At 43.5% G+C, this 16,832-nt stretch overlaps 1 protein-coding gene across 2 annotated transcripts in view; it reads right to left on the bottom strand.

Annotated features, from left to right (window-relative positions):
- The window catches only part of SCAI (suppressor of cancer cell invasion), a 1,468,821-nt gene that overhangs the window by 1,433,085 nt on the left and 18,904 nt on the right, over positions 1-16,832 (bottom strand). For both annotated transcript variants that reach the window (XM_073600351.1, XM_073600352.1), the window contains exon 2: positions 13,300-13,429. In XM_073600351.1, the coding sequence (XP_073456452.1) occupies positions 13,300-13,403 (104 nt within the window). In that variant the 5' untranslated portion in view covers positions 13,404-13,429. The remainder of the gene's footprint in view (positions 1-13,299; positions 13,430-16,832) is intronic.

Here is a 16,832-nt window from a genome sequence, read left to right as displayed (position 1 = left end):
GGAGATCTGACAGGTCTGTCTCTGCACAGTGAGCGGAGACGGACCTGTCATCCACCGGCTCAGCAGTGATCAGTGGAACGATCCCTGCTGAGCAAGTGGAGTCCGTGAAAATGGATCCGCATGTGTGAAAGGGGCCTAAAGCTCATTATAGACAACTAAGGGAATGAACTCTTTCTAACCAGTAGTAATTAAAAATAAAAATAAAAAAATATGACATTCAAATAATATAAATCATATTCCATCTCATAGATATAGTCATGATTTCAGTATCTACTGGTGCAATAGTAATTCTGTATAACATAAAAATATATTTTAATGTAGAGCATCATAGAAGTAAAAATAACTTTAAAAGTATACCATTATTGTGAATGACACAGATATATAGTGCCTTGCAAAAGTATTCACCCCCCTTGGCTTTTTACCTATTCTATTACATTACAGCCTTTAGTTCAATGTTTTCAAGAAGAAAAGTATATACATAAAACCATTTTTCAGAACTAAAAAACTGATAATTGGCATGTGCATATGTATTCACCCCCTTTTTATGAAGCCCATAAAAAGCTCTGGTGCAACCAATGACCTTCAGAAGTCACAATTAGTGAAATGATGTCCACCTGTGTGCAATCTAAGTGTCACAAGATCTGTCATTACATATATACATACACACATACACACACACACACACACACACACACCTTTTTGAAAAGCCCCAGAGGCTGCAACATGTAAGCAAGAGGCACCACTAACCAAACACTGCCATGAAGACCAAGGAACTCTCCAAACAAGTAACAGACAATGTTGTTGAGAAGTACAAGTCGGGGTTAGGTTATAGAAAAAAAAAATATCCAAATCTTTGATGATCCCTAGGAGCACCATCAAATCTATCATAACCAAATGAAAAGACAGTGGTACAACAGCAAACCTGACAAGAGAATGCCGCACACCAAATTAACGGACCGGACAAGGAGGGCATTAAATCAGAGAGGCAGCACAGAGACCTAAAGTAACCCTGAAGGAGCTGCAGAGTTCCACAGCAGAGACTGGAGTAACTGTACATAGGACGACAATAAGCCGTACGCTCCATAGAGTTGGGCTTTATGGCAGAGTGGCCAGAAGAAAGCCATTACTTTCAGCAAAAAACAAAAATGGCACATTTTGAGTTTGCGAAAAGGCATGTGGGAGACTCCCAAAACGTATGGAGGAAGGTGCTCTGGTCTGATGAGACTAAAATTGAACTTTTTAGCCAAAGAAATTGCTATGTCTGGCTCAAACCCAACACATCGCTTCACCCAAAGAACACCATTCACACAGGGAAACATGGTGGTGGCAGCATCATGCTGTGGGGATGTTTTTCAGCAGTTGGGACTGGGAAATTGGTCAAAGTTGAGAGAAAGATGGATGGTGCTAAATACAGGGATATTCTTGAGCAAAACCTGTACCACTCTGTGTGCGATTTGATGCTAGGACGGAGGTTCATCTTCCAGCAGGACAATGACCCCAAACACACTGCTAAAGCAACACTTGAGTGGTTTAAAGGGGAAACATGTAAAATGTGTTGGAATGGCTTAGTCAAAGCCGAGACCTCAATCCAATAGAAAGTCTGTGGTCAAACTTAAACATTGCTGTTCACAAGCGCAAACCATCCAACTTGAAGGAGCTGGAGCAGTTTTGCAAGGACAAATGGGCAAAAATCCCAGTGGTAAGATGTGGCAAGCTCATAGAGACTTATCCAAAGCAACTTGGAGCTGCGATAGCCACAAAAATTGACAGTTACTTACCGGTAACTGTTTTTCTAGGATATCTTCCAGGACGGCACACCTGAGAGATGAGAGGCTCCTCCCTACAGGAAACACCCTTCCCCTTGATCCTCAGTTTGTGAACCTGGTTCACAAGGGAAATCATTCCTCATAGGTACTCACCTTCTAGTGTTCTACCATTTTCCCTCCTCCAACGGGCGGGAAGTAGGCCTGCCATCCTGGAAGATATCCTAGAAAAACTGTTACCGGTAAGTAACTGTCAATTTTCTCTTAGTCATCTTCCAGGATGGCACACCTGAGAGGATAATCAAGTACCTCAGGCCTACCTTAGGGTGGGACCACTGCAAGACCCTCTTGGCGGACCTTGGTTCTGCAGTGAGTTTTACCTCCACTCCATATGCTTGATGAAGGTATTATAGCTGGATCCTGCGGCTGGTCTGCAGGTCTACTCCACCGGTGTCCCTGCCTTCTCCACTTCGGATGCAGGATCTAGGTGGAGTGGGCTCTTGAAGATGGAATCAGAAAACATGTTAAACTTGTAGGTTAGCAATGTTGCCTGTCTCACACATCTAACAACCATGGCCTATTGTGCCTGTAGGTGCTACTTAGAACCCCTAAAGATTAATCAGAGACCTATGTTGTAAGACAAGGACACTACATTGATCACTAAGAGGGCCTGTCTTAACACTAGCCTGTTCAGGGAATTAAAACTGCAAAAAAAAAGGTGGGCCCCTAACAGACAACCTTTTTTGTTAATTTTTATCTTTACATCAGCAAATACTAAAGGGAAGCCTACTTAAGGGTAATAGATTAACCGAGGCTTGATCCCTGGGTTTAAGGCATGCCCACTCTGTGGTTTTACTTACGCCTGAGTGCCTACTTCAGGAGAATAAAGTTCATAGCAGGAGTATAACACTTATACTGCTACATCTAGTTCTGCTAGAAGGGTGAGATGAAGGCCAAGCACCGAGCCGTAACCTATTCGGTCGGGTATACATCTTTATACTTCATCTTCAGGTCATAATACTCCTCTGAACAGAACTTCCCAAGTTCTTACTAAGCAGGGTGATTCTTTATCGCCTTCCTCCAGTGTCCTATAACCCTACTGGGCTTCAACCCTAGGAAATGGTTCCAGCATTCCTGAATGTAAGGGGCTGAGGCTTTCTGACATGTGACGTCTGCAGCCAGAACTCCTGGCCCCTCCATGGAAAAGAGGGCTGAAATACAAAAGGTGATACATGCATTATTAATATCACAAATTAAAAAAGATCATAGATTGTGGACACAGCACAATAGATTTAGACACAATAGATTTAGACAGACAATAATGTGTATCCGAGTGTGGCTAGCTAAACCAACATATCAAATATGGGAGAGACCCAAATCTGAACTTCAATGTAGACAAATAGTCCTCACAGTCTGGTTTTCTGATGTGCAGCCAATATGTAAAAACATTAAGACACACGCAAACCCTCAGCCTCGGTTCACACTGGGACGACTTGTCAGGCGACCTAGTCACCTGTTCTGTGCAATGGAATCGCTCCGACTTAGAAAAAGGTTCCTGTACGACTTTGGGGGCGACTTGCATTGACTTCTATACAGAAGTCGTTTCGCAAATAGCCACTGAGTCGTGTCCTGAGTCGCCTGAGGCAGTCACGCTGTAAGTCGTGCTGCCTCAGTGTGAACTGACCCTAAAATGTTGCGCGTTTCTGAAGTGCAGCTAGCTAGGTCATAACTGATATAAATACATAAAGGACGGGAGCCCTCTTTATGGTGGAGTTTTACTGATGTACAGCAAAACAGGGCCATAAATATAAGACAGAAAGACCCAAACTTCTATGTTGCGTATTTCTGACGAACCACCAAATACAGTTATAAGATCAATATGGCACACAAGACAATATCTTTTCTGTTATGCAGTTCTGTAGTGCAGTCACATAGACCCAACACAGAAAGGACCCAAGCAACCTGCAGCATTGTGTTTTTCTGAAGTGCAGTAAGGTAAGGGAATCTGAAACAGAAAACACCAACAAGCTTCAATGTTGAGTATTTCTGCTGTGCAGCCACATAAAAACAGACAGCCTTCCTAGCTGCAACCTTTCTGGTGTATTGCAAAGTAAGGCAATAACTCCATGATGTCTATTCTTGTTGTGTAGCAAAACCTCAACCAGAAGGGACAGATAAAACTTAGGGCTCCCACACCTGTGCGACCCAACCTGCAACCGCAAAAACGCAAGAGAAAAGTCATACACTATGGCTTCCAATGGGTACCATGCGTGTCTGTGCAACTCCAGGTAGCAGCGCCACCAAGCAGACCCTGCTTTCTGGATCCACAGACCTCAAGATTACACAGGTCGCAGGTAACTTACAATTTTCAGGTTGAACAAGCGAGGGGTCCCCAATGCTGTATCTCCCTGGAGGCGTGCAGCCAACAACCCCCTGCTGTGTATCCTTAAGAAGCAGCAAGGTAGAACAATGAGAAATAGAAAAGACACCCCTCACTGCTGTGCCTTTCTGATATGCAGCCGATAAGGGAGTAAATATAGAACATACAGGACACAAACAATCTTCAATCTTTGTGTATGTCTGATGTGTAGTAATATACCAATACTGAGCAGAGACGCCACCAGCCTCAATGTGTCTCCCTGCTGAGGCAGCAAACACAAATCAGAAAAGGACAAGCAACCTCACTGCTGTGTCCCTTCTGATATGCAGCCAATAAGGCAGTCTATGTAAGACATAAAAAGGACAGACGACCTTCAATCTTGTATATATCTGATGTGCAACAATATAACAATCTGAATAGAGATAGCACATCCATATTGAAGTGATTTGGCATGCGACTCAACATGTCAAATCGCATGCCTAAAATCGGCAGCCTTTGCCGTTAATAGCACTGTCAGCCCGACGCCACTTTGCGGGGCTGCACCGATTACCAAAGGCAGTACCAGTACTACCCCTGGCACAGGTTCAATTTGTATTTCCCAACAATTCAGGACCATCAATCTTCACTACTGCCTTTCTAATAAGCAACCAATAAGGCAGTCATACAGGACACAAAAAAACCCCAAACAGAACTCAATTTTGAGTATGTCTGATGTGCAGCAATATAACAAATATGAGCAGAGATGTCACAAGACTCAATGATGTGCATTTCCGCCATGCGTCACAAGACCAGAAAGTACAGACCACCTTCCCTGTTGTATTTTTCTGATCTGTAGCCAAATAAGGCAGTACCTTTAGGATATAAAAGACAACAAACAAGCTTCAGTGCAGTGCATTTCTGATGTACAGCAATATACCCCTTATGAGCAGAAATGTCACAAATCTCAATGTGTATTTCTGCTGTGCCACAAAACATCCCAGCAAGGACAAACCTTCACTACTGACGTCTACTGGTGTGCAACCAAGGAGTCATGGTGTATCCCTTTATGAAATAACCAAACAAAGCAATTTGATCCCTAGGCATAGCCTGGGCTGTAGATACTAACACTTCACCCCCAGTGAAGGAACAAATCCTAAAATGGTTAGACACCTTACTATAGTAGCTGTTGTCCTACCTTACCTCCGTAGACTGAGCAAACGCTGGCCAGTTCACACACAGGTAGGGCTGATCAGAAACTAAAGTCTCAATGAGCCCAGCCCTAGAGACCAATTTAGGACAACCTCTAGAAAAGGTGGTCACCAATTTAGCCTGGAGGAAAATAGCCACCCAGGCCTTAAGCAAGCAATCATGTATCTATCTAGCTCTTGCATATGTTTGAACAGAAAATCCTTAATTAAAAGGATATAGGAAGCAATTTATGGTAAATCGCTTTTAGATCTGTCACTGAGTTGACTGCAGCCCAAACCAACAAAAAAGGTTTTTCTTACCTCCTGCACTATAATATAACCACAATGTAAAGTGGGAGTGGGAGGTTGGAGCTTATGACTTCAGATTCCTAGCAGCTGGGCTAATAGGGCCATATAACCTAGTGCACCTGCTGACCAGGAGTGCTTACTCCTGAATCCTTCAACCATTGCACAATCCATAAATTGTTCAGTGGTATACCTGGCCTGTAAGGAACTCTTTGTATCTACCAGGTCCCTCCCCTTCGCTCTATTCATCCCTACTAATGTCCCACAACCGGACATGTAGGAAGAGGCTGGCAACCTACTGTTGTGTTGTGATAACCACAGTGTCTCTGCTGTAAGAGGGAGCTGTGGCTGGTGGTTTTAGCAGTAGCTTCTGGGCCATTTTCTTATGCAGACCCCTAGGTCCTGCACTGCACCACTCAGTAAATACAGGGAGAAGGGGAAGAAATGCCTTACCTACCTCTTTCCCATCTGAGGTGGTTTAGGCACACTCGCTCCTGTGTACCACTTGTCCACCATACAGCATCTCTGATGTAAGAGGGAGCTGTAGCTGGTGTTTTTAGCAGAAGCTTCTGGGCTATTTGAATCCAGACCCCAGGGGAGATTATCTCAAATGCCCAGAAACCATCTGGCTGGGATTGGGGATTTTGCAGCTAAATTCCCAAGGTAAAGGAAAGTAAAGTACTCACCATTGTCGCCTTCCCCTTTTGCCACAGCCACCGGGCTTGCTTCTCCATCCTTATGGTCCACACGAAAGGAGGATAGCCGCCAAAGTGCCCCTCCAACTGCTGTCCCCGTAGGGAGCTGCAAAGTTAGGCTGTGTCCTGCCAGTCAGTATATACACCGGGGGGGGGGGGGGGGGGGGGCGCAATGCCATACGTTCCTCATTCCATTCTGAGGTGGTTTAGGCAGACATCCACCGTAGTGAACTGGTGCCTCCTCAAAAAGGACTCTCTGCTGACTCTCAGCCTTCCCTCCTGGGTAAGAACGCGGGTCGTTCAGGCGGCGCCCTCCCCAGCAGCCCACGCGAGCTACCAGGGGCCCAGGAGTCGGGGGCCCTGGAAAGAACCGATGGCCAGCACCCCTGTCTGAACGGATGCCCGGACAGGTAAGGGGGGGGAAGACAGGAAAAAGGCCCCTGAAGTTCTGGGGACACCACTGTACCCAGGGGCCTTCAGCTCTCAGGGGGGCTCTTCCAGTTTCTGCTGCCCCCCCCCCCCGAGGAAATGATAGGGGAACCCCCAAAAAGGATAAATATATCCGGCCAGACCCAGAGGCCCATCAGGTACTAACCAGGCCCAACCCTGCTTAGCCTCCGAGATCATACGAGATCGGGCAGGCGGCGCCCTCTTTCGCTTTCAGGGTGATGTGGCCGTAGGCCTTCCCAGGCATTTGGTCCAGCTCCCAGGGGGAGACCACCAGCCCCAGGCTTCGGGTCATTTGGAAAAAAAAAAACACAACACACGGTTTCGCTGTGTAGGGAGAAACACAATCAAAACAGAGGATCAAGGGGAAGGGTGGGGACTTAAAACAGCTGTCAATTGATTGTGTTTCCTGTAAGGAGGAGCCTCTCATCTCTCAGGTGTGCCGTTCTGGAAGATGACTAAGAGAAAAAGGTAGCTCTACAAAGTATTGACTTTGGGGGGGGGGGGGGGGGGGTGAATAGTTATGCACATTGACTTTTTCTGTTATTTTGTCCTATTGTTTGCTTCACAATATTAATAAAAAAAATTAAAAAAAATATATATCTTCAAAGTTGTGGGCATGTTCTGTAAATTAAATGATGCAAATCCTCAAACAATCCATGTTAATTCCAGGGTGTGAGGCAACAAAACACGAAAAATGCCAAGGGGGGTGAATACTTTTGCAAGGTACTGGACACGGTTATTGACTCTACAGGAAAGTTTTATCCTTTCTGTGTTATTTAATGTTCCTTCTGTATATGAATCAGGATGAAGGGGGACCTTAACATTAAGAACAATGAATAAAATATTATATGAAATGTGTAAAATCAGACTCTTACATACACACAAATATATCAAATATCTATGTAGAAAATGTGAATGATTGATAAGTGAGAAAATGAAGATAAAAAAACAAAACTTAACAAAGCCAGGAACCCGCATGAAGCAACGACTGGCTATGTTATCAAAAGCAGAATAGTGATATAATATCTAATATTAAAGACTTTTTAAAAACATCCCGATTCATATACATAAAGGAACATTATTCATGCACTTTGCAATAGACTGTATATCTAAGCATTACTACAGGGATATACAGGACAAGTTTGCATGTTTTGTTACACCGACAATGGGTAGGTGGGTTTTAGTCTCCATTTCAGCACCTATTTAGATATGATTATTCATTGCTGGTCCATATCGGATCTGGCTATGGTGCACAATGGATGCACCTCTGATTGGGCTTCCACTTCAGAACACCGCATGTTGGCTGTGCATCGCTGGGCCAGCGCTGCGGGTCATCTTGTTACGGCGACTGGAGCTTACTTACTCTCTCTGCGGGTGGTGTTCTACCCAGCTCCAGTGCTAGGCACTGCCATCGGTGCGCCGTCACTGGAGATATTTGGTGTACTGTATGGGTGACCCCATGATGATGGGTGTCCAGGTATGCCCCAGTGGGATCACTTCCTGGTCTCCGGCCGTCATATCGATGCAGATAGAATCTGCCTTTCCTATTGGAGAAGATCTTTCCGGGCCCTCCTTCGGCACGCCCCCTTAAGTGAACGCCGCCGATTTCCACGCCCCTTAGCATCACCGGAAAGGGCCACAGACCAGATGCTGGCACGCTCAGCCCGATTTCCTGTTTTGGAATCAGACTGGCGTGCATTCCAAAAGCCCTGTCACACTGTTATAGGGCTTGTATGGATTCTGACATTGTAGTAATGTTTAACATCTATGAGATTATATCCATTTCTGATGGTTCTATTCATTGTCAAAGGACCTGTACATGCATATGGCCCCTTTTGATCTTACAACGATTGATCCAAAGGAGGCCACCTGTGTGGACCCATACATACTCCAGCTCTATTCATCTGGCACACACACACACACACACACACACACACGTGAGTATCATTCAACATCTATTTATAGGTTGTTTGGAGATGTCTAATAAGACATCTATGTGTGATATTGCAAATATTTGTATTACTGTCAGCTGTGGTCCCCATCTGTCCTTTCGGGTGCAGTTGCATGTGTTATTTGGATCTATGCATGCACTCTTGTGGGGCCTTTGTGGGTGTATCACAGACAGGATACGGTTATTTACACCCGTATTGGGAGATGAAGTATCTGTGCATTGTAGTATAATATTCTTTGTTCATTTGTTTGTTTTTTTGTTTGATGCCTTTTTGGCCCTCCCATCAGAAGGAGGGGCATGAATTACATGACCTGATCCACTTGATTGCTGCCTCTTAAAAAACTACCTTCCATCAGTTCAAATTTAGCTCTGAAGAAGAGGGGACACCCTTGAAACGCGTCAGTTCATTTTGGACTTTCATCATCCCACTCTGGTTCCACTGGCCAGCGGATCCCTTGAGGATAGGACCTTGAATGGACTTCATTTCATGCTCGATTTTATTATTGTGTTTGTGAGTATAATATTTTTATAATAAACACATTTAATGTTTACAAGGGCAATGTGCTAGGCTGGTGCGCCCTCTGTCCTTATTTCCTTTCAGAATATGCCCATGAACACATTGATATACTTGCCCCTGCATACTCATATTTACATATTCAACACATCGTTATGTATTAGACCTATATATGATTTACTCCTGCACAAACATTGAGTGTCTTTTGGAACCACAAGACCCCTTTCACACGGGATGCATTTTTCAGGCGCTTTAGCGCTAAAAATAGCACCTGCAAAAAGCCTCAGCTGCAATCCCAGTGTGAAAGCCCGAGTGCTTTCACACTGGGGCGCTGCGCTGGCAGGGCGTCACAAATTGTCCTGCAAGCAGCATCTTCACAGCACTGTAGGATCAGTGAATACACCGCTCCTAAATCGTCCCTGCACATTGAAAACAATGGGGCAGAGCCGCCATACTGCCGGCATAGTGCCGCTGCAGTGGCGCTTTGCGGGCGGTTTTAACCCTTTTCGGCCGCTAGCGAGGGTTAAAACCGCCCCGCTAGCGGCCGAATAGCACCACTAAAACGACGGTAAAGCGGCACTATAATGAGCGCCGCTTTACCCCCGAAATTGTAGACAATAACAAAACATAGTTTTAACTACGAACATGCCTCAAAAACTATTTTTTTTATCACATATTTAAATAAAATTCGTTTTTTTTGCTTATTGGCCAAATTGTAAGTATAAATGCTTATATAGATTTTTTTCTTGCACTCACAATAGTTTATATTGCAGAGGGTAGCACGCTAGGCTAAATTGCACCGATAGATCCTTGTCTTCATATTAACACCAATCACAATTACTTACACACACTTGCCACCTTTTTTTGCACCTAATGAGCGACTATCGATGATGCTTAAAAATACTTCACATACGCATGAGTTCCCTATCCCCATGACCAAAGCTCCAGGGGGCAGAGTGAAACACATTGGGGGCATGGCCTGGTCGGAGTCCAGGCTGAGGTTGCAACTCCATCCATTGCAGCAGGACATCATAGATGTGTGACTTCCAGGGTCACCCTTCATTCCTTAAAGGTATATGCCATTACTGGATGGCAGCAAGTTCAGAGTATAGATCGCTGGAAATGTACCCCAATGAGCGCATTACCTGATACTACCACAGCTGGCTCTTCGATAGTGGGTGACACCAGTTTCTCTAGCCGAGCTCTAAACAGACCGTGGAGAATACGCAAAGCTCAGAGTCCTGTAAGGTAACTCAACACATTATCTACAAAGCTCAGCCTATGTAACAATTAGAAGGATGCACAGAGGCTCTCACCACCCCGCAGTACTTGCACGTGTCGCCTTAGTTTAAGGGCTTCTTTCTTCGCTAACCTGCAGGTCAATGTGGTTTCCGCGCATCATGCTGGTTGTATCCCTTTTGGTGATGTGTTGGTTTAGCGATAGGCTAATTGACTCACACCAAGTTGTAAACAAACTCCTTGACCCAAAGCATCAAGTCTGGTAAACACTACTCTAGCCCAGAGGCCCGATGTGTTACTTAGGGGCATTAGCTGGCCAAAGGGCCATATATAAACTTTTGTGTGTCTTATAACCTTCTAAGTGCGAGCCATGCACATATGAACACACCTGTTACCATTATAAGATCTGTTTGTCTTATGTATTATAACAAACTTTGTTGCAGATTCCTACCTTTTGTTATTCTGAAGAAATCCATAAGTGTTTCTCTGTGCCTCTATTCTGAGTAGGTGTAATGTGAGTGGTTTCATAATTATCTGTCAGGTGTGGAGCTACAGGCCACAAATCTGCTGGGCCTGCATCCCTTTAGACGGGTTCCTATTGAAAGTATCTCTCAAAAAAAAAAAAAAAAAAAAAAAAAAAAAAAAAACGGTGAACCAATCACACAAGCAGGAAATTATGTTTCTGGGGAGTGGTCAGTAAATATTCTGAGTACAGAAAACTCCAGGTAGCCATATTGCAATGTATTCTCAGAAAATTTCATGCAGATTGAAAAAGGTAATTTTTAAGAACATTCAATTACAAAATGATTAGTGTCGCAATTATATGCGCTATTTTATTTTTTCTTTTGTTATTTTTTATCCCCACGAAAGTGGAGTTACCCTTTAAAGATTGACTGAAAAAAAAAAATCTGCAGTATACAGTACACACCCACAAGCAAATCTGCCCATAAAAGGGCTCATCTATTATCATCTATTCTTTTACCTCATCTCCCTAAAAAGAGCATGGTCAAGATTATTATCAGCCCAATCACATGAATAACCAAGAGAATTATGCAATCAAAAGAACAACTCACTACGCTCTACCCAATATCTTATTTGGGCTAATGAGAAGATGTCAGCGCTCAGACTCGGGCTCTTGTTCACAGGTAAATTTTCAATCATTCAAAACAGTAAACACTTGACACTTCCTAATATGAAGTTTTATTTATGCGTAGGGTTAAAAACCATGTACAGAGCTCCGCTTTCCCCTTCAGCCTAAATGGCCCTAATTGTATCTAAGATGAATGCCTAGTACACACGTTAAAGTGGAGTTCCACCCACTTTCTCATGCTCACATCATTCGTTTCCTAAATGTCCAAAATAACGGCATTGGGCAAATTATTATTTTTTTTTCTTTGCTTACCATTTTTCCAATGCTCTTCCCGTCTCCTGTCTCCCGCCCGCCCGCAGCGACTTACGCAATTTCCTGTGTCGCACTGGCTCCTGGGAGATGTTTGTCATAATTCCCTGGAGTTAGTGTGCATCGTCACCTCTCAGAAATCGCAAGATTCAAAACCGGAAATGACGTGATAAAACACGTCGTCAATCGCCATTTTAGAAAAGGGCAACCAGTGTTTTGCTGCCAGTGTTACATGCAGTGTCTGTGCAGGAGGCATCCGGTGGCTATAGCAGCATTAGATCTTAGTTTTTTCCAGCACTGCAACTGCTTCAGCTGCCTGCTATGCTAAGGCATTACTTACTTTGCTGGAGATAGATTGCTTTTCTTGGTTGCCATAACAACGGGGCGGGCCCTTCCTCCGTCGCTACCCATTGTGATGGCAACCAGACTGTCGGCACTTTGTCCTGTGTACAATGCGCATGCACGAGTTCGGGAGGTGCATGCTGGGTAGACAGCAGCACCTTATCCCGGAAACGTATCCGAGTGGACTTCACATGCCCTACAAGCAAGATGGAAGCGTGCAATAATGACAAAACAAAGGTTAATTTTACATAAATAATACTAAATACAGCAAATACAACATGATAGTAAGAACATCTTAACAGATGCCTTAGAAAAAAAAAAATTGAATATATGTCAGTGGAACACCACTAAGTTTTTTCAGTTCAACCCAGCGGACTAAAAAAGGGAAAAAAAAAAAAAAAAAAAAAAACACACCCCACACACAAACACGCACCACGGAGGAGGTTAATGTACTAACCATGCGATTTGAGCACAGCATTCTGACAGCGCCAGAACACACTGTTCAGTGATCGCAGCCATTGGCTGCAAGCTCAGATCAGATGTTGATTGGCTGCTGGTTTTCCAGCATGCTCGTTTGACAGAAGCCAGTCTTCTGTCCGACAAGCAGTTCTACACATGGGTTGAAAGTTGGCCAGTAATCGGCCCGTGTGTGCAGAGTTTAAGTCCTGCTAGCAGCATCTTTGGAGCGGTGTATACCGCTCCTGCCCATTGAAATCAATGGGGCAGCACGGCTATACTGCCGGCACAGCGCTTTGCAGTGGTTTTAACCCTTTCATGGCCGCTAGCGGGGGGGGGGGTCAAAGCACCCCGCTAGCGGCCAAATAGCGCCGCAAAATTGACGGTAAAGTGCCACTAAAAACAGCAGTACTTTACCGCCGACGCACCTATCACCCCAGTGTGAAAGGTGCCTTAGTTTAAACCCACTAATCTTTCACTCGTCATAAACATCTCTTCTAGCATAGCAGACTCACTTCCATTGAGGTGCACATACTGTAGATTGTAATCCAACGAACATTAGCCTGGTGTTCAAAAAAACCCCAAATCCACACCAACATATTCATGCTTCTGACACTGTAAACTTGTGTGATACCAACCTCAGGCCATTGAAGAGCTGTTTGGACTTATCAAGCAAGTAGCAGAAATCAGTGACAGTTTTTCTCTCCACCTGAGGGATGTCCTCATCGTTAGCGACTGACATTGCTCAGTTTTCTATTGCACTTTACCCTGAAAGAAATAATTTCACAAATCAGTTTTTTTTGACCATGATACTTAAAATCATGGGGGGGGGGGGGACACAAAATTTTATTTGGGTACAGCGTTTGCACGCCCGTGCAATTGTCAGTTCAAGCAACACAGTACTGGATCGCAAAAAATGGCTGGTCATGAAAGGGGGAGGGGGTAAACCTTCTGGAGCTGAAGTGGTTGAAGCTGAAATGTTATACCTTGTAAATTACCGTATTTAAATCGGCGTATAACACACACTTTTTTCCCCTTAAAATCAGGGGAAAAAAAAAAAAAAAAAAAAAAAATTCGCAGGTGCGTGTTATACGCCGATCCCCTGCGATCCTGAGCTGCCAGATCTTCAAAATCACCGACCGCGATTTGAAAATGGCGCCGAAATACACAGAGCCGGTCCTCGGCTCTTCTCGGCCACTTTCGGCTTCACTCGAGTGCCGCCCGAACCTAGCCGAGTGTACTCGGCTAGGTTCGGATAGCTCCTCTCACAGTCACGCCCATCCCGGGCGGGACTACGAGTGGAGCCGAAAGTGAACGAGAGCCGCCGAGAACCGGCTCTGTGTATTTCGGCGCCGGCGGCGCCATTTTCAAATCGCGGTCGGCGATTTTGAAGCCCAGGATGGCAGGGATCACAGGATCGAAGGCTGCACTTAAATTAAGAAGAGAAACCCTGGGATTGTACGGGTGATGGGGGAAAAGATATAAGTAAATAAACAAAAGAAGGGGGGGGGGGGGGTAATGAATAGTGTGATTGGTATGACAAGTGCCCAAAAGTAATAAAATATTATACTTTATTTGAAATGTACAAAAATAGAGGAGTCTTTAAAACAATGGACAGTACATACAAAACACCTAGACCATATAGATCAGTGGTTCTCAACTCCAGTCCTCAGGACCCGCCAACAGGCCAGGTTTGCAAGATAGCTTAAATACATCACAGGTGATATCACTTGCTGCTCAGTGATTCAGTATTCTAGTCTGCAACTCCCCAAGGTAATACTTAAAATCTGGCCTGTTGGTGGGTCCCGAGGACTGGAGTTGAGAACCACTGATATAGATGAACGTTCTGAGTTAAAGAAACATACATATACGTGGTACATAGGAACCCAACATGTTTCGGATTAGAAATGCAATTCCTTCAGGGGTTTCCTGTGAGGGTAATTGTATGATCTGGGGGGGTACATAAGTATACCAATCATTAGTACATATATACAATTAACATATCTCGTAAGTATAAATGGCAAGAAATAGGAGCTTGGGGAAGTAGAAGCTATATGCAGAAAGGGGGGAGAGGGGACTTACTCGTTCACAGAATTGTATGCATATCCCAGCTGGACTATGACTTGATAGCTTTCGGATGATGTTCCAAACCTCAGTCACCACAGCATCAATTACGCACCATATTTGAATATGAAAGGCCCATAGGCTTATATATTGGAAGCCAAAATTTGAGGGCTGTGTGGAATCCCTGTAGTATGTCTAAACAGGAGATCTATAGGCCCCATAGATGCGTCAAACACGAGAAGTCATCAGCGTCCACAAGGAACAGCAGAAAAGGAAGAGGGGAATGTGCGTCCCTGAATATAAATATATAATGTGATAGGAGTATCAAAAAATGGAATAATGATCAGAATATACCAAAACAAAAAGGTAAAATAAACAATGTACAGTAAGTTTAATTGCATCCACCCAAGGCATACTGTCATGCTGAAATTTTAATCATAAAGGTGTGATGTAAACATACATACATGTTTACATCACACCTTTATGATTAAAATTTCAGCATGACAGTATGCCTTGGGTGGATGCAATTATACTTACTGTACATTGTTTATTTTACCTTTTTGTTTTGGTATATTCTGATCATTATTCCATTTGATACTCCTATCACATTATATATTTATATTCAGGGACGCACATTCCCCTCTTCCTTTTCTGCTGTTCCTTGTGGACGCTGATGACTTCTCGTGTTTGACGCATCTATGGGGCCTATAGATCTCCTGTTTAGACATACTACAGGGATTCCACACAGCCCTCAAATTTTGGCTTCCAATATATAAGCCTATGGGCCTTTCATATTCAAATATGGTGCGTAATTGATGCTGTGGTGACTGAGGTTTGGAACATCATCCGAAAGCTATCAAGTCATAGTCCAGCTGGGATATGCATACAATTCTGTGAACGAGTAAGTCCCCTCTCCCCCCTTTCTGCATATAGCTTCTACTTCCCCAAGCTCCTATTTCTTGCCATTTATACTTACGAGATATGTTAATTGTATATATGTACTAATGATTGGTATACTTTACCTATGTACCCCCCCAGATCATACAATTACCCTCACAAGAAACCCCTGAAGAAGGAATTGCATTTTTAATCCGAAACATGTTGGGTTCCTATGTACCACGTATATGTATGTTTCTTTAACTCAGAACGTTCATCTATATGGTCTAGGTATTTTGTATGTACTGTCCATTGTTTTAAAGACTCCATTTTCGTACATTTCAAATAAAGTATAATATTTTATTACTTTTGGGCACTTGGCATACCAATCACACTATTCATTACCTCCCCCCTTCTTTTGTTTATTTACTTATATCCCCCCCCCCCCCCCCCAATCACCCGTACAATCCCAGGGTTTCTCTCCTTAATTTCTTTAAATATATTGTCGGGATGAGGTAAAAGGGGGTATAAACCTGAATTTACATTCAATATCTGGCAGTGCATCACTTTAAAAATTAAAATCTAACAAGGCTGCACTGGGGCAAGGCTGCACTGATGCGCATTTAAATGTAAGTTTTTTTCCCTTCAACTTCCCTCCTAAAAGTTTTTTTTCCTTAAAATTCCCTCCTAAACTTGGGGTGCGTGTTATACGCCGATAAATACGGTAGTTTATTTTAATTTTGTGCAGCCATTTGTGTCAGCACGATCAAGTAATGGACAGTAATTAAAGAGGAACTGCAGTCTGCTCACATAATTTGTAATAAAAACATCTTTGCCATTCAGAGATCTAGGCTTTTTACCAGACAAGAAACATGAATAGAGCTGTATAAGATATTTACTGGCAGAAGAAACACGTTTGTTTTACATTTCAAAGTTAAAACAAGGGCAGAAGATTTACTAGATGGAAAGTTTAAATAAATATAATATAATATAATATAATATAATATATACACACTTTTTTTTTTTTAACTGCATCACAACAATAAGGCATTCTCTGTTCTCACTGTGTTCTTTCCTTCTGTCAGCACAACTCAATCAGGACAATTGCACAGGTGTACGTGTGTCAGTATTGATAATCATGTCCCATATCCCTGTTTTTTGTGTTGTTTAAGATACACGTTTTTATGAACGGTAGAATGGACAAATTAGAGGGGGGGGGGGGGGGGACGGG

Source organism: Aquarana catesbeiana, linkage group LG09, assembly GCF_042186555.1.
Source record: "Aquarana catesbeiana isolate 2022-GZ linkage group LG09, ASM4218655v1, whole genome shotgun sequence".
Lineage (NCBI taxonomy): Eukaryota > Metazoa > Chordata > Amphibia > Anura > Ranidae > Aquarana > Aquarana catesbeiana.
Note: the sequence above shows the minus strand (reverse complement) of the source record. Positions and strands in the feature narration are given on the sequence as shown.